This window comes from Stegostoma tigrinum, chromosome 4 (assembly GCF_030684315.1).
Source record: "Stegostoma tigrinum isolate sSteTig4 chromosome 4, sSteTig4.hap1, whole genome shotgun sequence".
Taxonomy (NCBI): domain Eukaryota; kingdom Metazoa; phylum Chordata; class Chondrichthyes; order Orectolobiformes; family Stegostomatidae; genus Stegostoma; species Stegostoma tigrinum.
In genome coordinates this window covers 3,313,924-3,340,897 of record NC_081357.1, presented here as the reverse complement: position 1 = coordinate 3,340,897, position 26,974 = coordinate 3,313,924, and the positions used below count along the sequence as shown (strand labels likewise).

Here is a 26,974-nt window from a genome sequence, read left to right as displayed (position 1 = left end):
AGAGGCGGCCTTCACCACTCACCAATTTCAGGTGTTATTGAGCACGATCCCACAAGGTGCAGAAAATGAGGTTTCTGCTTGTTATTCAGCAAGTCCATATGCAAAGGACATGGAAGTCAAGTCTTCCACATTTTCTCAGAAATACTGAGCTAGTCTCACCACGGAAAGAAAAACAGAATGGATAACACCCATTACAACCAACACACGTCAGGCCATTTAGATGAAAGTGTCAACTAAAAATAATTATTCAGCATACAGGGTTCTTCTTGTAGTGTTCCTACTTCTCACCCACAAGTTCTGGGATCAAGTTACACCTGCCCAGCTAAATTAAAAATATCTAAAACAAGCATCATCTTTATCACTGAGGAATTTCAAAATCAACAACACATCAGTCACACCAAAGATTAATTCAAAAATCCCTAAATTTTAATTGCCTTTTAGAAATGAATTGAGGAGCCCACCAATAACCATTCTTCAATAGAATGATGTCACAAATTTTATTAACAGCATTGTTATTTGCTCCAAGCAAAGATAAAGCAATGATTGTACGGCTCCTCACAGTGCTCAACAAGGTGTGAACTAATGGTAAAGTACCAAAAACAGCACAATTTGAGTTTTGAGCAACGTGATTTAACAGGAAAGTGGTTGCCTAGATTTATAATCGCTAGACTATTCATTCAGACATGCATGGCATGTTCTGGAGGTTCTGGTTCAAAATCAACCATCACAAATGGTTGAACTTGAATTCAATTAAAAAATCTGGAATTGAGAGTCTCATGACCACAAATCCATTGTCGATTGTCAGAAAAACCTACCTGGTTCACAATGTCCCCTAGTGAGGGAAACTGCCACCCTTACCTGGTCTGATCTATATGTAAATCTTAACAATTAGGGATGGATAATAAACTTACATCCAGCCAGTGATGTTCACATCCAATGAGTCAATAAAAAAAAATGTTTGCAGCTATCAGGAATTGCTTTTCTCTTACCCACTCAAGATGTGGATTCGCTCTGTGTTGTATTTCAGAGGAGTCAGTTCGCAGCGCAGGACCTGAAGAGCTTCCAGAACTTTGCCGTCTTCCAGATATTCCAGGTACTTCTGCTGCAGAAGCAAGAACTTCATCTTCTAAAGAAAAAGACATTTGGCATTAAACAAAGACCAGGAATATGACAATTAATCTGTAAATTTAGGTTATATTGAGCTTTGATTTTTATGTTGAGTTATGGTAGAGTTAGATCACATAGCTTCTCTCCAGTCTTCTATATCTAATTTTCAGAACTACATGGTTTAACAATTAAAGTCTCAGCCTCCTTCTGAGGACCACAGCATCACAGTTGCCAGATTTTACATAAATAATTTCATGCGAGTTCAAAAAGCAGCTGAACACAATCAAAATCAAAGCCTGTGGGATGGACCTCAGAATTTTGGTTCAAACATAGATAAAAGCGCTGAACTCCACAGGTTAAGAGAGGGCTACTATCTTTGACCAAATATGGCATAAAGGAGGAACCTTAAAAAACTATACGTGGGCTCCCATAAGTCCTTGAAAAATGCTGCAAAACCTGGATAGTTTCTTGGCTTGGATCGAAGTCAGAGTCATACAGCATGAAATCAGACCCGTGGGTCCAACCAGTCCATTACAATTGCATGCCAAACTACACTAGTCCTAGCTTGGCCAAAAATTTCTTATTCATGTACTTATCCAAACATCTTTTAAACAATTTAACTGTCCCAGCATCCATCATTTCCCCTGGAGATTCATCCACACATGAACCACTCTCAACACCACACGACGTCCTAAGTCCTATACTCAATGTTCTGACCAACGAAGGCAAGTGTCCCAAATGCCTTCATCTCCATCCAGGCTACCCGTGACACCACTTTCAAGGAACTAGCAGCTGCACTCCTAGGTCTCTGTTCGACACACTCCCTGCAACTCTAACATTAACTGTGCAAGTCCTGCCCTTTTGCAATCATGAACATCTGTGCTAAACAACTGTTAAGTGAAACATCAAGAGGAACTAATCATCTCCGCATGACATTCAACAGCAGTACTGTTGAAAACCCCACTGTCAACATTCAGGTGGGGGCTGGGGTTTAACATTGAACCAGAAACTCAAGGACATTCAGCTTCTGATCTTCAGGTAAATGTCCTTGAAGGCAGCATGAGAGATACACAACAACACAGAATCACCGAGCATAAACAGACAGCCAACTAGTGTAGCCATAAGAGCAGCCTCAACCATGATCTCAGGTTCGTGTTGCGCTACATGTAACCTCACCATACTGTCCGTGTTCTGTTGACACCATCACCCTGACAACTTACGATCTCTCTACCTTGATTATTTTGTACAGTTTGGATTACTTGTTACTTTGGCTAGTCGCTCATGTGAATCATACCTATCATGTTATATCAGCCATTTGGTCTGTCTCTAGCACCATCTTATTTTTGGATTTTTGTATTTATCTCTCTGCCTTTAATTAATCAGATCATAGTGTGGTGTGGAGGTGTTGGTATTGGCTGGGGTGGACAAGGTCAAAAGTGACAACCAAAAACAGAATTTGCTGGAAAAGCTTGGCAGGTCTGGCAGCATTTGTGAATGAAAAAACAATAAACGTTTCAACTCTGGTGACCCTTCACCAGGTTACAATCCAACAGGTTCATCTGAAATCACAAAGCTCTGGGAGTGCTGCCCCTTTGTCAAGTGAAGGGTCATTTGACTTTTGACCTGATCAAATCATAGGTCATCCCTCACTTGCTATTCAGCTGTTGACACTTTACTCACATTGACATTCTTAATTACCAGGAATGCTCTTCCAATTATCTCTCCACCTATAAATTATGTGCCTGTGAGTTCCCCTCTACTTTACCTGATGAAAGAGCAGTGCTGAGGAAGCTTGTGGTTTCAAATAATCCTATTGGACTGTAACCTGGCATCACAAGAGAATTCTAATTTTGCCTAGATGAGCACAGCTCCAATAACAGAAGCAGCTTGAAACATCCACGATAAAGCAGCCCACCCAATTGGCACACCATACACTGCTGCCGCTGGTGGTGGTGAAGGGAGTGAACGAACTATAAGATACACTGCAAAAATTCAAAGGCTACTCCAACAAAAGCTTCCAAACTGAAACTGCTAACATCTAAATGGATAAAGGCACAAGCATGGAAACATTACTAACTGCACGCTCTTCTTCCAGTCATGCATCATTTTGACCTGGAACTGTGTTGTTCCTTCAGTGTCATGTCAAAATCCAGGAACACTCTCCTTAACAGCAAAGCTGACATCCCTATGTGGCAAGAATTGCAGGGATTCAAGTGACAGCTCAACACCATCAAAAGCAATTAAGGGTGGGCAACAAATAATGACCTAGCCACGAACACCCAAATTTAATGGACTTTTGTAAACTATCCTGATTTCGAACGCATACATTGTCTACGATGTGTCAGAGTCAAAGCCTTGACATTTTCTATTCAAGATCACAACTGAAATAGGTCAAGAATCATCTACCATCTTTATACACAAAATATAAATACTTGCACTTTGTTTTCATAGATAAAATATGAATCCATTCGAATTAAGTTTCACACATTTACCACAAAATTATACTGAAACCTAACCGAAAAGTCTGGTATATTTGGTGTGCTTTTATTTTCACCCCTTCAGATGCTAATGGTTGATTGTCTAGTGCAGATCTTGTTTAGATGGACAATTGAATGAATACGCTATTGTACGATCATTCCAGAGGCTTGGAGATCAAGAATCTGGGCACAGTTCAGGCCCACCATTAAATTCACAAATCTGGAATAACCATGAAGACTCTCACGTTGTAATTAAAAATGCAATTAAGTGAAGAAAGCTAATACTGCTACCCAGGCTGGCTTTTATGTAACTAGGCTCTCAGCAATATGGTTGATTAACCAGTGTCTGAAAGCCCTTAAAAAACCACTTAGTTGCATCAAACCACTACAAAGGGAACATGTTGAAATACTCAAGTTAATATAAAAGTTAATACAATAGCAACACCGCCTGATTAATCAAACAAATAAACATTCTAGACTAATTTAGTGCCAGACGAACATTCTTGGAAATGCTGACTACTGGATGCAATGCTAACTGCTCAATCTATGCTCTCAGACAGACTTTCTCATTGTTTTTTGTTTGAAATGTGAAATGAGAATTATTTTAAAACCAGGGACTGGAAGGATTGCTGCATGATTGAAAACAAGTAACTGGATACACGTTGTGAACATTGTTTGTACAGCTAGGGGTAACAGTTAGTGTACAGCCAAAGGGTTGAGTACAACTACAAATTTTGGTTGGCAACAAGCAATGCACTTGTTTGTAGATTATTGTTTGGTTCTCAGGGAGGTAGCTGAACAGCACAGGATTGCGAAGACAGAGAAGCTTTCAGACTGACTTGTTTAGGAGCTCTTCCTCTGTTCTCAGCAGCAAGCCATTTCAGGCCTGAAAAAAATTAATTTCCTTTCAAGTTACTGTTAGATGAGACTTTTAACTGCTAAGTGAGATATATTTTTAATAAATGAATCAGTCACCCTATGTCTCTGGGAAAAATTGAAGCATCTGGAGAAGGATGATTGAGTAGTGTTCTTACCAGCATTAAAATAGTATCATTAGATCCCATAGAACATGATCAGTGAACTGCTTTCTCAGTGTTCTCGCTGTCCATCATGCCCATTATTTCCCCACTGTCCATTTCCAAACATGTTCATAGGTGTATGTGTCTGCTTTGTAGGGGGTATTTATATGGTATGCCTGTGTGTGCGCGTGTTGCGACTCCCTCAATTAAAACATAAAGGAGGCAGTCTTTGAACATTTATAAGTCAGAGGTGCATGGATTCTTGAGAAGCAAAAGAGTGAAATGTATCTGGGTGGTTGGGAATGCGAATTTTGAGATTCCAATCAGATCACATGATTGTGCTGAATGCTGGATCAGGTTCAGGGGTCCAAGAGGCTTTGCCAAGTCTCTAACTCATATGTTCATAAATGCCTCAAAACTTTCATCAATAGATTAAACAAGTAACTTCACGTGGCTGCCATTCAGTAGCTAGACCAGTTGCACCTTCCACTATCAGTCCAAAAAGTGCTACCTGTGACAAAATTGAACAATACCGTGTATGTATTTCAGACGACGTGCAATACTAAGCAAACAGACCACACGCATGTGATAACAAAGTGTGGAGATGGATGAACACAGCAGGCCAAGCAGCATCTTACGAGCACAAAAGCTGACATTTCAGGCTTAGACCCTTCATCAGAAAAGGGGGATGGGGAGAGGATTCTGAAATAAATAGGAAGGAGGAGGCAGACCAAAGATGGATAGAGGAGAAGATAGGTGGAGAGGAGACGTGGGTGGGGAGGTAGGGAGGGGATAGGTCAGTCCTGGGAGGACGGACAGGTCAAGGGGGCGGTAGGCAGGAAATGGAGGTGCGGCTTGAGGCGGGAGGGGGGGATAGGTCAGAGGAAGAACAGGTTAGGCAGGTGGGGACGAGCTGGGCTGGTTTTGGGATGCAGTGGCGGGAGGGGAGATTTTGAAGCTGGTGAAATCCACATTGATACCATTGGGCTGCAGGGTTCCCAAGCAGAATATGAGTTGCTGTTCCTGCAACCTACGGGTGGCATCATTATGGCACTGCAGGAGGCCCAGCACGGACATGTCGTCAAAGGAATAGGAAGGGGAGTTGAAATGGTTTGCGACTGGGAGGTGCAGTTATTTATTGCGAACCGAGCGTAGGTGCTCTGCAAAGCAGTCTCCAAGCCTCCGTTTGGTTTCCCCAATGTACAGGAAGCCACACCGGGTACAGCGGATGCAGTATACCACATTGGCGGATGTGCAGGTGAACATCTGCTTGATGTGGAAAGTCATCTTGGGGCCTGGGATGGGGGAGAGGGAGGTGGTGTGGGGGCAAGTGCAACACTTCCTGCGGTTGCAGGGTTAAGTGCCAGGTGTGGTGGGATCAGAGGGGAGTGTGGAGGGGACAAGGGAGTCACGGAGAGAGTGGTCTCTCCGGAAGGCAGACAAGGGAGGGGTTGGAAAAATGTCTTTGGTGGTGGGGTTGGATTGTAGATGGCGCAAGTGTCGGAGGATGATGTGTTGTATCCGGAGGTTGGTAGGGTGGTATGCGAGGACTAGGGGGATTCTCTTTTGGCGGTTATTGCGGGGTGTGAGGGATGAGGTGTGGGAAATGCAGGAGTCATGGTCGAGTGTGCTCTCAACCACTGCGGGGAGGAAGTTGTGGTCCTTGAAGCACAAGGACATCTGGGATGTACGGGAGCGGAATGCCTCATCCTGGGAGCAGATGTGGCGGAGGCGAAGGAATTGGGAATAGGGGATGGAATTTTTGCAGGAGGATGGGTGGGAGGAGGTGTATTCCAGATAGCTGTGGGAGTCACTGGGCTTGAAATGGACATCGGTTTGTAGGTGGTTGCCTGAGATGGAGACTGAGGGGTCCAGGAAGCGAGGGATGTGTTGAAGATAGTCCAGGTGAGCGTAAGGTTAGACCACACTCCTTTGACTGGTTGGTTAAACCAAACAGCAGGTTTCTTCATTTGTTCTTAGTAAGTACAATACAGGCTGTTCTTAACCAGCCTATACTTCCAAAATCCAATATAATCAGTGAGCATTGCATAGTCAGGAACAGCGATCCTATCTGGAATGAGACAGCCCAAGTGGCTCAGTGGTTAGCACTGCTGTCTCAAAGCATCAGGAATCTGGGGTTGATTTCACCCTTGGGCAACTACCAGTTTACATATTCTTCCTGTGTGGGCGCTTTTCCTCCAGGTGCTCCAGTTTCCTCCCACAGTCTAAAGATGTGCAGGTCAGGTGGATTAACAGACTAAATTGCCCTAGTGTCCAGCGTAGGTGGATTAGCCAGGATAAATACAGTGTTTCAGGGATAGGATCAGGGGTTGGGTCCTGGCAGGATATTCCGAGAGTTGAAGCATACTCAGTGGGCCAAATGGCCTCTTTCCACACTGCAGCAATTCCATAATTCTATGAGTATCTAGTTCGAAGTAGTGTAGGAATAGAACTAGTAAATGTATCCATCCTTCTCTATTTTAAAAAGTTTGAAATTCGGTAGTCTATTAAAAAAGTTAATTAAGGTTCTGCTGAACAAAGCGACTTTGGAATGCAGGTTCATAATTCTTTGAAAGTGGAGCCATAGGTAGATAGAACAGTGAAGACAGCGCTTACCTTTATTGGTCAGCGCATGGAGTATAGGACTTGCAGCTCTATAGGACATTGGTTAGGCCACTATTGAAATACTAGTCTCCCTGCTAGAAGGAAGATGTTGTGAAACCTGAAAGGGTTCAGAAAAGATTTACAAGGATGGAGACATGGTTGGAAGGTTTGAGTCATAGGGAGAGGCTGAATAGACTGGGACTATTTTTCCTGCTGCATCGGAGATTGAGTAGTGATTTTATAGAGGTTTATGAAATAATGAGAGGCATAAATAGGGTAAGTAGGCAAGGACTGTTCCCTGATTTTTTTTTGGGGTGAGGGGAGGGGATCTAAAACTAGAGGGCATTGGTTTGAGGTGGGAGGGGAAAGATTTAAAAGGGACCCAAGAGGCAACATTTTCATGCAGAGGGTGCTGCATGTATGAAATGCCAGGCTGATACAATGAGAATACTTAAAAGGCATTTGGAGGAGTACATGAATAGAAGGGTTGAGGGGGATATGGGCCAAATGCTGACAAATGGAACTAGATTTACTTTGGATATCCAGTCAGCATGGACAAGCTGGAACAAAGGGTCTGTTTCCCTGGCCTATAGAGTCGATAGCCAGAGACTTTTCCCCAGGGCAGGACTGACTGCCACGAGGGGTCATAGTTTAAGGTGTTAGGAGGAAGGTATAGAGATGTCAGAGGGAGGTTCTTCACCCAGAGAGTTGTGAGCGCATGGAATAGTTTACCAGTGGTAGTCGTGGAAGCAGAGTCATTAGTGACATTTAAGCGACTGCTGGACATGCACAATTGAAGCAGTGAATTGAGGGGAATGTAGTTTAGGTTATTTTATTTTTGGATTAGGGTTATTCCACGGCACAACATCGTGGGCCGAAGGGCCTGTACTGTGCTGTACTTTTCTATGTTCTATGAAATGAACCTAGATCTCAGGCACTGAGAGGCAACAGCGTCAAGTACTGAGCTGCCCAAATCGAACCCAGGTTCCTGACACAGGCAGGAGTGCTAACCACTGAGCCACCATGCCGCCCCATAGCACAAGTCATCTTAGCTCAACTCGAAGGGCCTGCTAGGAACTTTTGAGATACAGTGGCAGTGTCCCTAGATTCAGGTCTCATCTGTTCCAGAGGTGTGTAATAAAATCTCTGAACAGCCTGATTAGGAAAACCAGTTTAGAAAAGGGACCTCAGGGAGAAGAGATCCCATCTAGTGAGAGTAGAGAGTTTGGGAAATTTGGAGGCAACGTGGGAATTTTAGTGCACAGGGAAAGAAGTGCTTTTTGCTTTTTTTTAGGCTCACAGTTTGTATTTTTTTTTTAAAAACAGGATAAATTGAAGCTCAGGATCAGTGCCCAGCACAAAAGTGTGACACAGGTAAACTGTAAGATCAGTGATTGGTGATAGCTATTAATTTGATGACAGTGGTTACTTTCACACTGAAGGCAAACAGGGGAAATATTTACAGGGTACAAACAAAACACCAGTACGAAAAATTTTTTGAAGCCAAATTAAGAACCAAATAATTAACATTGAATGCTGGGCCAGGCCACATTGGTTGTATTGACCATATCTGTAGCAAGTCTTGGTTACTTGAGGAACTTCATCCCAGAGTTGATCAGTTGAGTTTTGAACACTGACACATCAGGGAAGGAAAGAGTTATCTGCATACTTTCAGAAGGCAGTCACATCCCTTAGATAAACTACGCTCGATGGATTCAGAATCGACTTTCTTAAAGAAGGCAGAGGATCGTGATAAAAGGATGATTTCCTGGTTGGAGGTCCGGGTCCGTGACTCGTGGACTTTCACAGGAATCCCAACTGGGATATGTGCTATTTCTGAAATATAAATGACTTGGATGAAAACATAAATGGGTGGGTTAGTAGTTTGCAGCAAGGCAAAGATTGGTGGATTTGTGGATAGTGGAGAAGGTTGTCAAAGTATATGGCAGGAAATAGATCAGTTGCAGATATGGGTGAACAAATGGCAGATGGCGTTTAATCCAGGTAAGTGAGAGGTGCAGCACTTTGAGATCAAATGTTATAGAAAAGTATACAGTTAATGCCAGGACTCTGCGCAGCATTGATGTACGGAGGAATCTTGGGGTTCAAGTCCATAGCAGCCTGAAAGTGGCTAAGTAAGTAGATAGGGTGGTAAAGGTGATAAAAGTCAAGCATGCCATATATTGGTCAGGGAAGTGAGTACAAGATACAGGATTTCATCTAGAAGGCAACTTTATACGATTTTGGTTAGACCTCAGAATATTGCGTTCAATTCTGGTTGCCACATTACTGGAAGGATATGGTGGAGGCTGACAGGACACTTAGAAGATAAGAACATAAGAACTAGGAGCAGGAGTAGGCCATCTGGCCCCTCAAGCCGGCCCTGCCATTTAATAAGATCATAGCTGATCTTTTGGAGACTCAGCTCCACTTACCCACCCACTCACCGTAACCCTTAGTTCCTTTATTGTTCAAAAATTTATCATGTCTTGCCTTAAACACATTCAGCGAGGTAGCTTCAACCACTTCACTGGGCAAGAAATTCCACAGATTCACAACCCCTTGGGTGAAGTTCCTCCTGACCTCAGTCCCACATCTGCTTCCCTTTATTTTGAGGCACTGCCCTCTAGTCCTAGTTTCACCTGCTAGCGGAAACAACCTTCCTGCCTCCACCTTATCTATTCCCTTCATAATCTTAGACAACAAAGTGTGGAGCTGGATGAACACAGCGGGCCAAGCAGCATCTCTGGAGCACAAAAGCTGACGTTTTGGGCCTAGACCCATGAAGGGTCTAGGCCCGAAACGTCAGCTTTTGTGCTCCTGAGATGCTGCTTGGCCCGCTGTGTTCATCCAGCTCCACACTTTGTTGTCTTGGGTTCTAAGTATCTGCAGTTCCCATTATCACCCCTTCATAATCTTATGTTTCCATAAAATCTCCCCTCATTCTTCTGAATTCCAATGAGTATAATCCCAGTCTACGCAGTCTCTCCTCATAATCCAATCCACTCAACTCTGGAATCAACCAAGTGAATCTCTTCTGCACCCCCTCCAGAGCTAGTATTTCTCTTCTCAAGTAAGGAGGCCAAAACTGCACACAGTCCTCCAGGCGTGGCCTCACCAGGACCTGATACAGCTGCAGCATAGCCTCCCTGTTTTTAAACTCTATCCTTCTAGCAATGGCAGACAGAATTCCATTTGCTTTTTTAATTACCTGCTGCACTTGCAATCCTACTTGTAGCGATTCACAGGCAAGGACAACCAAGTCCCTCTGCACAGCAGCATGCTGCAATTATTTTTTATGATTTAAAACATAGTCCATTTTGTTGTTATTCCTACCAAAATGGATGGCTTCACACTTATCAACATTATACTCCATCTGCCAGGCCTTTGCCCACTCACTTAGACTATCTATATCCCTCTGCAAACTTTCAATGTCTTCTGCACACTTTGCTCTACCACTCACCTTCGTGGCATCTGCAAATTTTGACACACCATGCTTAGTCTCCAACTCCAAATCATCTATGTAAATTGTAAACAATTGTGGTCCCAACACTGATCCTTGAGGCACACCACTAGCCACTGACCGCCAACCAGAAAAACACCCATTAACCCTATTCTTTGCATTCTACTGGTCAACCGATCCTCTATCCATGCCAATACATTACCTGTAATACCGTGCAACTTTATCTTATGTCGCAGCCTTTGGTTTGGCACCTTGTTAAATGTCTTCTGAAAATCCAGATACACTATATCCACAGGTTCCCCACTGTCCACCATGCAAGTAATGTCCTCAAAGAACTCCACCAAATTAGTTAAACATGACCTACCCTTCATGAACCCATGCTGGGTGTTCCCAATGGGACAATTTACATCCAAATGTCTTGCTATTTCTTCCTTAATGCTAGATTCAAGCATTTTCTCCACTACTGAAGTTAACTGGCCTATAGTTACCTGCTTTTTGTCTACTTCGTTTTTTAAAACTTGATAGAAGCAAGATAAGCAAATAAATACGCAAGGAACAGAGGGATATGGACCAAGAGCAGGCAGAAGTTTAATTTGGCGTCATGTTCAGCACAACATCATGGGCCTTCCTGTGCCGTACAGTTCTGTATCCTATGTATGTTAAATTTGGTCAGTGATCAGAAATATGAGAGTTTGACTATAAGCCAGGCAGCCAGAGGAATCTAGGAGGTAGTGCTGAAAGGGCCTCAGCCCTTTTTTCTGTCTAACAAGTTTGAGATTCTTGCTGTCTATATGGATGAGAGAGGGTGCTGCAGGATGAGCAAACTGAGCACAGCACCGTGAAACAGAGTTACACAAGGGACAGTGGGGGAAAGAGAACTATAGTTGCAGTCAGAGATAATGTAGTCAGGGAATAGACACTGTCCTCTTTGCTCATGCTCGAGTCCAGAAGGCTGTGCTGTCTGCCAATGCCCAGGTTCGGGAAATATCATCTAAGCTGCATAGGAACTTGGAGTGGGAAGGGCAAGATCCAGTTGTCATGATCCACTTAGGTATTGAATGATGAAGGTAGAAAGACGGAAGAGGTTCTGCTGAGGGAATATGTGCAGCCTGAAGCTAGATTACAAAGAAACTAAAAGGTTTACTATGGATTACTATGCGAGCCACAAGCTAATTGTCATATGGTCAACAAGATGAAGAGGTGAATGCATGGCTCAAAGGCTGGCATGGGAGAAAGGGATTCCAATTCATGGGACATTGGTACCAGTCCTGGGGAAGGATGGAGCTGTCCCGGTGGGATGGGCTCCACCTGAATCATGCTGGGATCATAGTCCTGGTGAACTGGCTGTGGATAGGGCCTAAAAGAGTTTGGGTGGGGGGGGGGGGGGGTGGCGATGGGGCGCAGCTGCATGGGAAATTATGGAATAACTTAAATTGGGAGTGGGCTTGACAGAGTTTAAAGTTTCCAAAACAAGCAATAGGGGAGAGATTATAGAAAGGGTCAACACAGGATGTATTTAGGGGCATGCAGTATAAGAAACAAGGTAAATGAGCTCATAGTGCATATTGAAATTGGCAAACATGATCTGTGGGTATCACAGACATGGCTGCATGCAAAGATACGCATTCTGTTGGAAACATTGGCAGATGGGCAAAAGGAGCAGAGTTGATTTGTTAGTAACAAATGAAATTAGATCAATAGCAAGAAAAGAAGGTGAGAAGATGTAGAATCTGTGAGTAGAGCTGAACAACCATAAAGGGAAAAGACAGACCTTCTTTAGGAGTCACATACAGACTTTCTATTAGTAGGCAGGATGTGGGGAAGAAAATAAATGGAGAGATAGAAAAGATATACAAGGAAAACACTATTACAATTATCATGGGCGAACTGGGAAAATCAAGTCAGTCGCAGATCAAAAAAGAAATCTGTGGAACATCTAAGAATTTTTTTGGAGTTGCATATGGTACAGTTCAGAAGAGAACAGGCAATTCTGAACGGTGATAATGGGAACTGCAGATGCTGGAGAATCCAAGATAACAGTGTGTAGGTGGATGAACACAGCAGGCCAAGCAGCATCTCAGGAGCATAAAAGCTGACGTTTCGGGCCTAGGCCCTTCATCAGAGAGGGAGATGATTCTAGGTGTGCGGGCACCTTCCCCTGCAACCGCAGGAAGTGCTACACTTGCCCCCACATCACCTCCCTCACCCCCATCCCAGGCCCCAACATGACTTTCCATATTAAGATGTTCACCTGCACATCTGCCAATGTATCCACTGTACCTGGTGTGGCTTCCTCTGTATTGGAAAACCAAGCGGAGGCTTGGGGACCGCTTTGCGGAACACCTCCGCTTGGTTCGCAATAAACAACTGCACCTCCCAATTGCGAACCACTAACTCCTACTCCCATTCCTTAGATGACATGTCCATCATGGGCCTCCTGCAGTGCCACAATGATGCCACCCAAAAGTTGCAGAAAAAGCAACTCATATTCCGCTTGGGAACCCTGCAGCCCAATGGTATCAATGTGGACTTCACCAGCTTCAAAAACTCCCCCTCCCCCACTGCATCCTAAAACCAGACCAGCTTGCCCCCTCCCCCCACTGCATCACAACACCAGCCCAGCTCATCCCTGCCTCCCTAACCAGTTCTTCCTCTCACCTATCCTCTCCTCCCACCTCAAGTAGCTCCTCTATTTCCCACCTACCAACCTCATCCCGCCTCCTTGACCTATCCCCTCCACACCTATACTCTCCTCTCCACTGATCTTCACCTCTATCCATCTTCAGTCCGCCTCCCCCTCTCTCTCTATTTATTTCAGAACCCTCTCCCCATCCCCCTCTCCGATGAAGGGTCTAGGCCCGAAACGTCAGCTTTTGTGCTCCTGAGATGCTGCTTGGCCTGCTGTGTTCATCCAGCTGCACACTTTGTTATCAGGCAATTCTGAACGTAGTGATATGAAATGAGGCAGACTTAATTAGGGAGCTGAAGGTGAAGGGGCAGTGGCCACAAGGTAGATTTTACCCTGCTGTCTGAAGGAGAGTAGTTTGAATCAGACGTAATGGCATTACAATTAAATAAAAAGGTAAGTATCAAAGACGAGGGAAGAGCTGGCCAGAGTTGATTGGAAAGCAAGCTGAGCATAGGAGACAGTAGAGCAGAAACAGAAGGAATTAACAATCCTTTGGATGTGAATATGGATGGTAGGTGAGGACAAGGGAATGCTATCGCTATCGAAAGAAGAAAGAGAGTGAGAGCCGAGGTTCAGGAGACAGCTTGGACACGACTGAGGGACATACCAACCACAGTGCTGGGGTATCCTCAGTTCAGGAAGAAGGTTGACATTCTGAAGGGTCCCTTGTCAAAGCTGGCAGCAAACACAATCAGCATGGCTTCAAGAAGGGGAAAATGAAGCCTGAAAAATTTACTAGAAATCTCTGGAGGTGGCAACAAGCAGAATAAAGGGAAAGCAGGAGACATCATATCTTTAGATTTTAATAAGGCAATAAGAAACAGAACCAAGAATATGCCCTCATTTAAAAGGATCATGGCTGATCCAACAATCGCCACGTTCACTTTCTTTCATTTTTCCTGTTATCCGTGATCAAAAAACTTATTTCAGCCTTGAATATGTACAAGAACTCCTCCCACCACAGTTCCCTACGGCAAGGAGTTCAAAAGATGCTCAACCCACAAAAATGATTTTCCTCATCACAATCTAAAACTGGCACCTCTTTATTCTTAAAATGTGCCTTCTGCGCTCATCAAGGGAATCATCTTCTCAGCACTTACCCCATCAAACCGCTTAAGAATCCAGTATGTTTCAATGAGATCACCTCTCATTCTTCTAAACTCCAATGAATACAGGCCCAGATGGCCAAATCACTCATATGACAAGTGTGCCATCCTAGGAAACAATCTGGAGAACCTTCTCTGCACACCCTCTACAGCAAGTATATACTTTCTTGGTTAAAAGAGACCCAAATAGTATTTAAAACTTCAGGTATGGCTCCCATGCAGCTGCAATAAGACTTCCTTGTTCATGTACTCAGCTGTCTTACAACGAACGCCAACATACTACATTCCCTCCTAGTACTTGCAGCACCTGCAGTGATTAATGTACAAGGACAGTCAGGTAGCTTTGTACATCAACCCAGGCAGACATGGGGAGAATGTGCAGAGTTTGCACAGTTACCCGAATCTGGAATCGAACCCGGGTCCCTGACCCTGTGAGGCTGCAGTGCTAACCACTGACCCACCGTGCCGCGATTTCAAGTTCACTAGTTACCATGTTCTGCTCTGAAAGAGACCAATTCATTCCTTATTGTTTCCTGTCTACCATCCAATTCTCAATCCATGCCAGTATTTCTCCAACAAACCCACATACTTTTATTTTGCACTCCAATCTCTTGTGACACTTTAATAAAAAGCTCTCTAAAAATTCAAATATTGGATCTCCCTTAACAATTCAATAGCTTAGATCCTCAAAAACTTCAGATGTGATTGATGGACCCACAGCCATGTCAGACCCATCTCCAGAACTCTAGCCCTCACTCCCTCTCTTCCCTCCCACATCTGCAGAGTTCCATTTGTCCTCACTTATCATCCCAATAACATCCACTTCCAAAGAATCATGAACTGCCATTTCTGCTACTTTCAAGTGAATGCCACTACCAGACATATTTCCCTCACCTCCTCAGGGACCACCTCTTCCAGGACACCTTGGTCCACTTCTCATCCACTCCCAACATTTTCCTGCACCACCTTCCATGCAATCGTACAAGATGTAACACCTGCCCAGTTACTTCTTCAATCCTCACTGTCCAGCAACCCAAACATACCTTCCAGGTGAAGGAGTGATTTACCTGCACTTCACTTAAACTAGTCTACTGTATTTGCTGCTTACAGTGTGGTCTCCTGTACATGGGGGAAGATGAAGCACAGTGGGCATTCGCTTAGCCGAACACCTACATTGTCTGCTTCTTACTGCCTCCTATTTCGACACATCACCTATGTTCTTTGGTCAGCACATTGGGCTTGCTGGAGTGCTCCAGTGATACTCAGCGCAAGCTGGAAGAACAGTTTATTTTCTGCTTCGGTATCCTGCGGCCTTTAGTAATCAATATTGAAGTCAGTAATTTTAGGGCCTGAGCACCTTCTCCCATGTCCTTACCCCAAATCCTACACACGATGACTTGCCCCCAAACAGTAGTCAGGATGTAGGGTGTAAGTTGAATCAGGAGTTGAAATTGGCCTGTCACAAAGGTATCACTACAGTTGTTATGGGAGATTTCAACTTGCGGGTAGACTGGGAGAGTCAGGATGGTACTGGACCCCAAGAAAGGGAGTTTGTGGAGTGCCTCCGAGATGGATTCTTAGAATTCTTAGAACAGCTTGTACTGGAGCCTACCAGGGAGGAGGCAATTCTGGATCTTGTGTTGTGCAACGAACCGGATTTAATCAGGAACCTCGAAGTAAAGGAGCCATTAGGAGGTAGTGACCATAATATGATAAGTTTTAATCTGCAGTTTGAGAGGGAGAAGGGAGAATCGGAAGTGTCAGTATTGCAGTTGAACAAAGGGAACTATGGAGCTATGAGGGAGGAGCTGGCCATAGTTCAATGGTGCAATACCCTATCAGGGATGGCAGTGGAACAACAATGGCGGGTATTTCTGGATATAATGCAGAAGGTGCAGGACCAGCTCATTCCAAAGAGGAAGAAAGATTGTAAGGGGAGGCAGGGGTGGCCATGGCTGACGATGGAAGTTAAGGACTGTATAAAAATAAAAGAGAAGTATAACATAGCAAAGATGAGCAGGAAGCCGGAGGTCTGGGAAGCTTTTAAAGAGCAACAGAAGATAACTAAAAAGGCAATATGCAGAGGAAAACAAAAAGGTACAAAGGCAAACTGGCCAAAAATATAAAGGAGGATAGTAAAAGCATGTTTAGGTATGTGAAAAGGAAAAAACGGTTAAGACTAAAATTGGGCCCCTGAAGACAGAAACGGGTGAATTTATTATGGGGAGCAAGGAAATGGCAGAAGAGTTGAATAGGTACTTTGGATCTGTCTTCACTAGGGAAGACACAAGCAATCTCCCAGAAGTAATAGTGGCTGAAGGACCTAGGGTAATGGATGAGCTGAAGGGAATTTATATTAGGCAGGAAATTGTGTTGGATAGACTGTTCAGACTGAAGGCTTGTAAGTCCCTGGGACCTGATGGTCGGCATCCCTGAATACTTAAGGAGGTGGCTCTAGAAATCGTGGACGCGTTGGTAATCATTTTCCAATGTTCTATAGATTCAGGATCAGTTCCTGCAGATTGGAGGGTGGCTAATGTTGTCCCACTTTTCAAGAAAGGAGGGAGAGAGAAAATGGAATTCTAGACCGGTTAGCCTGACAGTGGTGGGAAAGATGCTGGAGTCAATTATAAAAGATGAAATTACGACTCATTTGGATAGCAGTAACAGGATAGGTCAGAGTCAGCATGGATTTACAAAGGGGAAATCGTACTTGACTAATCTTCTGGAATTTTTTGAGGAATGTATCTATGAAGATGGACAAGGGAGAGCCAGTGGATGTAGTGTACCTGGACTTTCAGAAAGCCTCTGATAAAGTCTCGCATAGGAGATTGGTGAGCAAAATTAGGGCACATGGTACTGGGGACAAAATACTGACTTGGATTGAAAATTGGCTGGCTGACAGGAAGGTAAGAGTCGGGATAAATGGGTCCCTTTCGGAATGGCAGGCAGTGGCCAGTGGGGTACCACAAGGTTCGGTGCTGGGACCGCTGCTGTTTACAATATACACTAATGATATAGATGAAGGCATTGAAAGTAATATTAGCAAATTTGCGATGACACAAAGCTGGGTGGCAGTATGACATGTGAGGAGGACATTATGAGAATACAGGGTGACTCGGACAGACTAGGAGAGTGGATGGATGCATGGCAGGTGCCGTTTACTGTGGATAAATATATGGTTATCCACTTTGACAAGAACAGGAAGGCAGATTACTATCTCAATGGAGTCAAGTTAGGTAAAGGGGATGTGCAACGAGATCTAGGTGTTCTTGTACATCAGTCAATGAAAGCAAGCATGCAGGTACAGCAGGCAGTGAAGAAAGCTAATGGCATGCTGGCCTTCATAACAAGAGGAATTGAATACAGGAGCAAAGAGGTCCTTCTGCAGCGGTACAGGACTCTGGTGAGACTGCACCTGGAGAAGTGTGCGCAGTTTTGGTCTCCAAATTTGAGGAAGGATATTCTTGCTATTGAGGGAGTGCAGTGTAGGTTCATGGGGTCAATTCCAGGAATGGCAGGACTATCAAATGTTGAAAGATTGGAGCAACTGGGCTCGTATACACAAGTTTAGAAGGATGAGAGGGGATCTGATTGAGACGTATAAGATTGTTCAGGGACAGGACACTCTGGAGGCAGGAAACATGTTTCCGCTGATGGGTGAGTCCAGAACCAGAGGACACAGTTTAAAAGTAAGAGTTAGGCCATTTAGAACAGAGTTGAGGAAAAACTTCTTCATCCAGAGAGTGGTGGATATATGGAATGCTCTGCCCCAGAAGGCGGTGGAGGTCAAGTCTCTGGATACTTTCAAGAAAGAAATGGATAGAGCTCAAAGATAGTGGAATCAAGGGTTATTGGGATAAGGCAGGAACAGGATACTGATGATGGATGATCAGCCATGATCATAACGAATGGTGATGCTGGCTCGAAGGGTGGAATGGACTACTCCCGCACCTATTGTGTATTTTCATCACAGCAGTTAGCACAAACAACTCATCATCTGCCACTAATGGTCCCCATTAGCAGCTACTTATTCTCCAAGACTGACCTGTTTTTCTATCTCTGGGGTACATCTTCACTTGTCATTTACCCCCCAAGCCATCTTCAGCGTATACACGAACATTTTCCTAGCTACAAGCAGGTCTGAAGAAGGGTCCTTGCACCCAAAACATTAACTCTGCTTTCTCTCCGTAGGTCCTGCCAGATCAGTTGAATTCTTCCAACAATTTCTGATTTTGTTTCCAATTTCCAATATCCACAGTTGTTTGGTTTTTCATTCATTCAGGACTCCCCAGATACTAAAATGATACACATGCAAACTAGCAAAACCTAGACAACATCCAGATTTAGGTTGGCAAATAACATTCATTCCGCAGAAGTGCCAGCATATAACCGTCTCCAACAATATCTAACTATTGCACTTTGACATTCAATGTCATTACAAATCACTGAATCCCTCAACAAGTTATGCAAATACTGTAGCTCAAGAGCGGGTCTGAGGTTAGGAATTCTGCAGGGAGTAACTCACCTCCTGACTCCCCAAAAGCCGACCCATTGACAATTCACACCTCAGAAGTAAGAGAATATGAACCTGTTGTCTGTGATTGGAGCTCTGTCCGAGAAGCCTGACGCCATCCATGACAAAGAAGCCTGCTTGATTTGCATCACATACACAAAATTCACTGCATTCATCACTACACCTGATAGCAGCAGTGTGGACCATTTGCAAGATGCACTGTGGATATTCACCAAGATTCCTTAAACACCATCTTCCAAGCCCAGAACCACGACAATTTAGAAGGGACAGGAACATCAGATACAGAAAAAGCCATGACCCGCAAGTTCCCTTCCAAGCCAAAATATTGAAACTCCAACAGCATTGTGGATTTACCTGCAACAATTTGACTGTAGCAGTTCAAGAACACAGCTCACTACCACCTTCAAGGGTAATTAATAATGACCTATCCAAAAATGCCCACATCCCATGTAAGAATGAAGAGAATGTTTGGTGAACAGACACCACCCCCTGCCAAGCACGCTGCATAACAAAAATTTCACAGCACCATGAAAATCTTAATTTTACAATTAAGACTTAATGGAATTATACAGCACAATTCACATTTCTTATGGTAAATGCTGTACATTGCCAACACAATTCCAGGTTCACAAAATCTATACAAAATAAATAATCTAGTTTTAATGCCAACCACAAAAGTCCTTAAAGGGTTAAGTTACAGAGATGGGAGTGTGCTTAAGACGTCAGCTCCTGTTCAGAATCCAACCCAAACCTCCCCCACGTAAACAGGAAGCTCTCTGAACCCTCTGCAAAACAAATGAATCAGCTGGAACATGCAAGCAGCTGATCATCTTTGTTTATTCTCCCTTCTAATCCATTACACAGGCCTTTTCCATTCCTTTCCTATACCCTTCACCCCACAAACAAATTGCACAGATCATTTATCAACCACCAGCCTACCCTCCTGATATGTCTATTAGGTTTTATACTATCAAATGTATTTTAAATGGACAGAAAAAAGCAAAACAAAAGTTCACCCTGCAGCATTCATTGTTCCTTACCACAATCACATGAGGCGAATGCACCAAAGACTTCAATTCATTAAGATCATTTTCAGCCTATTAACAAAGACAGGAATAATTAGCTCAGTACAGGCACTACTGTAACAAACAAACTGTTTTCACAAAATACAGATCTGACAGAAGGTTACCTTTTCCCATTCTCCCTCCATTACATGATTGCGGAATTTCGTTGCAGAAGGATGTTCCAAGCGGCAGCCCGATTCCTGCATCAAAAGGTCAACTGTTTGGCTGCAAGAGGAGAAACAATTGAAGCCTAACAATGGTATTGGAGGGGAAATCTGGAACAGTTCTCATAATGACAACCTAACCACAAAACTTCACACAGAGATAATGGAACTGCAGATGCTGGAGAATCCGAGACAACAAAGTGTGGAGCTGGATGAACAAAGCAGGCCAAACAGCATCTTCGGAGTACAAAAGCTGACGTTTCTGGCCTAGACCCGAAATGCCAGCTTTTGTGCTCCTAAGATGCTGCTTGGCCTACTGTGTTCATCCAGCTCCATATGTTAGCTCCACACACATGACAGTTGTATTAAATCTGTTCCTTTAAAAGTATGAAGGCATCATTACATCCAACTTACAGCCCTTATAATGTGTGGACACATAGCCATAAATCTTACATTCATTCTCTTATAAATAAACCATCAATAGGCCACTGTTTAATTCCATCAATAGACTGAACACAAAATGTGCATCCCAAGGGTCCCTATGAACATTGAGGAAAAAAAACCATGCCAGAATTTCCCAGATATGAAACCTCAGCTATTTCCCCAATTCCAAGTGCTCTATCAATTAAACAGAATCATTACAATACAAAGAGGGAATCAAACCAAATGGTTTGAATCTTTAAAGCTGAGTACATGGCAATTTTCTACAATATACTATTGCAGAATCTACTTTTTAAAAAGTTAAACATATCAATTTTCGAAATAATGAGCTATCGATAGAGAGGCAATGGCTTAGTGGTATTATTGTTGGACTGTTAATCCAGAAGCCCAGATAATGTTCTGGGAATCCAGGTTCGAATTCCATGATGGAATTTAAATTCATTAAATATCTGGAATTGACAGTCTAATGGTGACCATGAATCCATTGTCAATTGTTTGGAAAAACCCCTCTGGTTTAGGGAAGGAAACTGCAACCTTTGCAGTTGACCAATTTGTGACTCCAGACCCACAGCAATGTGGTTGACTCTGAACTGCTCTCTGGGCAATTAGGGATGGGCAATAAGTGCTGCCTGGTCAGCCACACCCTCACCCCATGAATGAATAAAGAAATAAAAAGATGGGATTCACTAACCAAAATGGCTCCCTATATCAATATATAGTGTTAAAATCACACTCTAAGATACCAGTGTTGACATTAAGAAATCAAGTACAGACAGCTTTGGTTTTAGAAATTCATTCACGAGATAAAAGTGTCACTGACTAGGTGGTTAGGTTGATTACCCCAACGTTTATTGTTCATCTCAAAGTCAACCACAGTTGTTCTGGAATCATATGTCGGCCAGACCAGGTAAGGACTCCACTATCTGTCATAGCAGGATTCAAACCCAGGTTCCTAGAACATTAACTGAGTCTCTGAATCAACAATCCAGTGATAATAACACCAGGCCACCACCTTCCATCTGGACTTGAATACTAACTCAACATTCAGCTGAGAAACCATATGCAATAACTTTAAAGGAACAGAAAATTAACATTTTTCTGAAGCCTAAAGATGATGATATAGAAAATCTGGGACAATCACTTATCCATATTTCCTATTCTACACAGGTAAGATCCTACGGCTGACAGTATTGAAGTTATAATGGGTGAGGATGTAGATTTCCTAGAATTCATATTGTTTATATTGATGTGAAATTATATCCAGCTGTGCACAATGCATGACCAGGGCACTTCTGGTACAGTGTTGGTGTGCTAACCTATGGACCAGGAGGTCCAGGTTCAAATCACACCTACTCCAGATGTAGGTAATAACATCTCTGGACAGGTTGATCTAAAAAAAACTAGTTACCCGGCCATTACAAATGTGCAGCAGGTTCCCTGAGCAAATCTCTCAAGCCTGTTCCAAAAATCTTGTGGCTGTGAACCCTACTGTCATCATTAATTTAATGAAGGGGAATTAACAATGAAATGAGGACAGGGTTAGCTAGATTGGACTGGCAGGCAGATTAGCAAAAAGAAAGCAAAAAAGTAGTGGCAGACATTTAAGGAGGTAATTCATGACTCAGCAAAATATATCCTAGGAAGGAGGAAAAATAGGAAAAACCAACCATGGCTAACCACAGAAATTAAGGAGAGTATTAAGTTAAAAGAGAAAGGTCAGTGACAGCCCTAAAGACTGGGATAAATTCAGAATCTAGCAAAGGGGACTAAAACAAAAGAGAAAATAAATACGAGAAAACAAGCAAGGAATATAAAAACTGACAATTAGGGCTTCCTAACATAAATAACGAAGGATGAGAGTTAGCAAAGTGAACAGAGACCCCTCAGAAAATGTCTCTGACGAGATAGTTATGGGGAACAAAGAAAATGACAGTTATACTGACATTTCGTACCAGTCCTTATTGTGGAAGCTACTATAAACATCTTAATATTAAAGAATACAGGGAAGGAATTAAGTATCATCACCAGTGAATAAGTAGTATTAAACAAACTAATGGTGCTAAAGGCAGATAAGTTCTCTAGCCTTGGTGTCTTGCATCCAAGAAACCCAAAGGTCATAGCTACAGAGATAGAAAATGTATTGGTTGTAATTTTCCAAAAATCCTTGGATTCTGGAGAAATACTGGAGGACTGGAAATCTGCCAGTATGACACTGTTCAAAAAAAGTGGGGGGTGGGGAGGCAGATTAGACTAACATTGATTGTTGTAAAAATATTGGAATCATTTAAGGTAGTAACAATAGCACATTTGGAAAAGCATAATCTAATCAAGCAGTGTCAGCATGGCTGCATGGAAGTGAAATAGTGACTGACTAGTTAGTTAGTTTTTGAGGAAGTCTCAGCCATGGTGGAGGGATACCAGACGTGCTGTCACGTCATAAGATATGAACTCATGGTGGAGGTAGTATCTTAGCAAGGAAAGAGAACTGGCAAATGGGTAGGAGATGGCAAGTAGAAGTAATAGATTCTTTTCAGGTTGGCAACCTGTAACCGTGGGATTCTACAGGGACAGTGCTGGGATCACAACTGTTTCCAATATATGTTCATGACCCAGAGATAAGAAGTAAATTTATTGTAGCCAAATTTGCAGATGACAAGCTGGTGGAAAGGCAAGTTGCAAGAGGGGTACCAACAGTTTACAGATACACTGATAGATTAAGTGGACAAAAAGTTAGCAAACAGAACAAGTGAGACAATTAAGTTATTCATTTTGGAAGGGAGAACAAAACAGCAATATTATTTAAATTGAGAAAAGAAAGTTGCAACACAAAGGAATTTGGAGGTAATTGTGCATGAAACACAAAGCTGGCAAATGTGCAGCGGGTAATCAAGAAGGCCAATGGAATGTTGGACTTTATTTCAAGGGGTTTGGAGTATAAGAGTGGGGAAATTTTATGGCAACCGTACAAGGTGCTGGTGAGACACACCTGAAGTGGTGATAGTGTTTTGGTCCCCTTAAGGAAAGACACCATTTCACTGGGGGCAGTTCAGAGAAGATTCACTCGGAATTTAAGGGTAACTGGCCTTGAAATGTTAATTCTGCTTTCTCTCCATATATGCTGCCAGACCGCTAACTTTCTTCAGCAAGTGCTGTTTTTGTTTCAGTTCTTCAGCACCCACATTATTTTATTCTACATGGATGATCCCTGGTATGGAGGGACTGACTCACAAGCAAAGGTTAAACAGGTTGAATAGGGAATTTGTAAATTCCGTGAGGCATCACCAGTCTCCAATTACTCCCTAACCATATGCAGTACATGAAGTTCTTCTGAACTTGTAGTTATACTGCGCCAAAGAACACGTCAATTTGAAAGACCACCACTCGATAATAAAAAGGGATCCCTGAATTCAAAATAAGTACATTTCATCGTGGTGCACGGTATGGTGACGACATGCTTACATTTGTTTTTCTCTTCACTAACATTTTCCTGCTTTTACTCCCAGTCATGCAACAACTTTTCTGACATTACTCCACTTCGGCCGATATCAAACGTCGCAGTTAAATCTTGGGTTTGCTCTCAACATCTTAAAGACCTGTTACAAACATTTCATCTACTAATATTTACTCATACTTAACGTTCCCAATAGGTTCAGCACCTCGCCGCTCTTCAAATTATAAATACTTTTCCTTTGTTTACATTATTCACTGATCATTAAATGACTCAGTGAACCCACATTGCACGCTGCAATGAGTCTTAATAATGTCAGTCTCTTTCAGTTTCCTCACAACAAGCACTTCACAATGCTATGCAACCTAAACAAACATTCTAGTTTTATAAGATAACAAGGTGTAGAGCTGGATGAACACAGCAGGCCAAATAGCAGAGGAGCAGGAAAGCTGACGTTTCGGGTCTGGACCCTTCAGAAAATTCTAGATGTATCCCGATTTAATCCAATACCTCAGCTGAGGGTTAGATAAGGAGAGCCTTTTTCCTAGGATGGTGATGGCGAGCACGAGGGGGCATAGCTTTAAATTGAGGGGTGAAAGATATAGGACAGATGTCAGGTAGTTTCTTTACTCAGAGAGTGGTAAGGGAATGGAACGCTTTGCCTGCAACGGTAGTAGATTCGCCAACTTTAGGTACATTTAAGTCGTCATTGGATAAGCATATGGGCGTACATGGAATAGTGTAGGTTAGATGGGCTTGAGATCGGTATGACAGGTCGGCACAACACCGAGGGCCGAAGGGCCTGTACTGAGCTGTAATGTTCTATAATAATAATAATAAATTTTACCCCCAAGCCCTTGACTTCATCGCCAGACCAGCCCCCACCGACCGTAGCTCCACCACAACTCCGCTTTACACCCCAAGTTTCAGATTACTCAAATTTCTTTATGCCTTGTTGCCCATCCCTGACTATAGCACCAGGCCAGAGTTTCACTCACTTCAGGCCCAGGCCGTGCAGGTGCTGTCCAATCAGGCGGATGACATCCTCGTCGCTCGGCGACAGGCGCTTTTTCTTCTTGAGCGAGCTCTGCTCTGGATTAATGCCTCCAGGCCCAGGAACCAGAGAAATAGCTGTGGCAGCAGACGACGACGGCAGTCCGTTGGAATGAGCGGCCGGGTTCTGGGCAGATGGGGAGAAAGTGAATCCGCCGGTACCGTGGGAAGTCGGCTCATCTCCGGGCTCGGCTTGGCTCGAATCCCGGCCTGTCACATCTCCGTTTTGGGCCCCTACGGAGGGGATCTCGCCTCCGCCGGCCTGGTTCCCGTTGGCCTGCATGACGCCAGGAGCCTGGCGCCCGATGCCGCCCAGAAGAAGAAGGCCGCTGAAACTGCCCGGGGGATTGTTGCTGCTGGGGCCTAGTGAAGTTCCTCCGAGTGCCGCCGCCGTCCCGGGCTCACCCTCGCCCTCCGCCGCTCGCTGCTTCTTCCGCGGTGGCGGAGACACTCCGCCGGTCTCCGAGTCGGAGGAAGAGGAGGAGGCCAGAGTGAACGGCGTGTCTCCGGCCGCAGCTGCCGCCGTGGTGGTGCTTGTAGCTCGGTGCTTTCTCCCTTCCCCGTACACTGGGACGAGTCGCCACAAGGGCCTCGGGGCCTCCTCTTCTGCCCAAACCGGGCGGAGTAGGAGGGGCGGGCTTCTGGAGTCCTGGAGAACTGTTAGGTGGTTGGGGTGGCGAGAGAAACGGATGGGTGTCCGGTGTGTTGGGGGAAGGAGAATGATGGAAGAGAATGAAAGATGGATGTCCAGTGGTACTGGGGGCGGGAAGGGGTGGATAGAAGAGGAGGGAGACGCAATGTTTCGGTACGGATGGGGGAATTATCTGTTGGAGGGCTCGGGGAGGGGGTAGATTTGGTGACGGGGAGGGGGGAAAGCGGAAGGGGTTGTTGGTTGGGGGGAGGGGGGTATCGGTGGGGAGTGGGGGAGGGGGTAGGAAGGTATCCGGCTGTCTGTCTGTGTGGGGGTTGGGAGATATCGGTTGATTCCGGTCGACAGTTGGGTTCGGGCGCGAGCGGGTTCCTAACGGTCACCCAAAGCGGGGTTTCTCGGGCTACTCCCTGCCGCCTGCCTCGCGTGGCTGAAGTGACCGCGGCTGCGCCCCTTGGCGCCGGACACTCGCGAGGTCCGTCTCCCCTTCTGGGGGCTCGGGCAGTCGCCGCTGGTATCCCTCAGGTCAGTGTCTTAATCTAACCGTCCCACCGCCGCCGCCGCCACCTCTTTCTCCTCATAGGTACATCCTTCAAGTCTGCCACTCCCTTTCTGGTGCCGGTGGTTTCTGTCTCTAGCCAGCTCCCTTGTGTTTTTTTTTGTTGTTGTCGCTCCTGCCGCCGCTAATGGAGTCCTCACACCAAGCAAGCCTGATGTCAGCGCAAATTCCCACACTCCAGACTTCCGCTGAGCCGTGGGGCGGGGCCTGTAGGCACGTCTTCGCCGTACGTCATAACGTATTGTAGCCCCGCCCCAGCATGTTGTTCTCCACCCCACAGCCTGTCTCTTTTCGCTTGCACTGCTCTATATCAATATGTTATATCCATAATAGATCGTTCATGAAAAGATTTTTAAAAAAATATAAATATGTCTACATTTACATTGCAAACTGCAGCGTGGAAAACTGTATGCTGGAAACTTGAGTCTTCTCATAAAGTGCATGAGAGAATTATATATATTATATAGCAAGAATAAGGATGGATCCCATGACCTAAATCTGAACTGTATCACATCTGGCTGCAAAAGACACAGCATGAAAGAAATACCTATCAATTCAGACCACTTTTTATTCATTTGCGGGGTGGGCATGATC

At 44.2% G+C, this 26,974-nt stretch overlaps 1 protein-coding gene across 5 annotated transcripts in view; it reads right to left on the bottom strand.

Annotated features, from left to right (window-relative positions):
- Positions 1–26,553, bottom strand: part of LOC125452355 (WD repeat-containing protein 26) — a 112,645-nt gene extending 86,092 nt beyond the window's left edge. For all 5 annotated transcript variants that reach the window (XM_048530628.2, XM_048530626.2, XM_048530627.2 and 2 more), the window contains exons 1-4: positions 25,118–26,553; positions 20,192–20,291; positions 20,043–20,099; positions 990–1,126 (exon numbers count right to left, since the gene is read on the bottom strand). In XM_048530628.2, coding sequence (XP_048386585.1) covers positions 990–1,126; positions 20,043–20,099; positions 20,192–20,291; positions 25,118–25,455 — 632 coding nt within the window. In that variant the 5' untranslated portion in view covers positions 25,456–26,553. The remainder of the gene's footprint in view (positions 1–989; positions 1,127–20,042; positions 20,100–20,191; positions 20,292–25,117) is intronic.
- Positions 26,554–26,974: the final 421 nt, after the last annotated feature.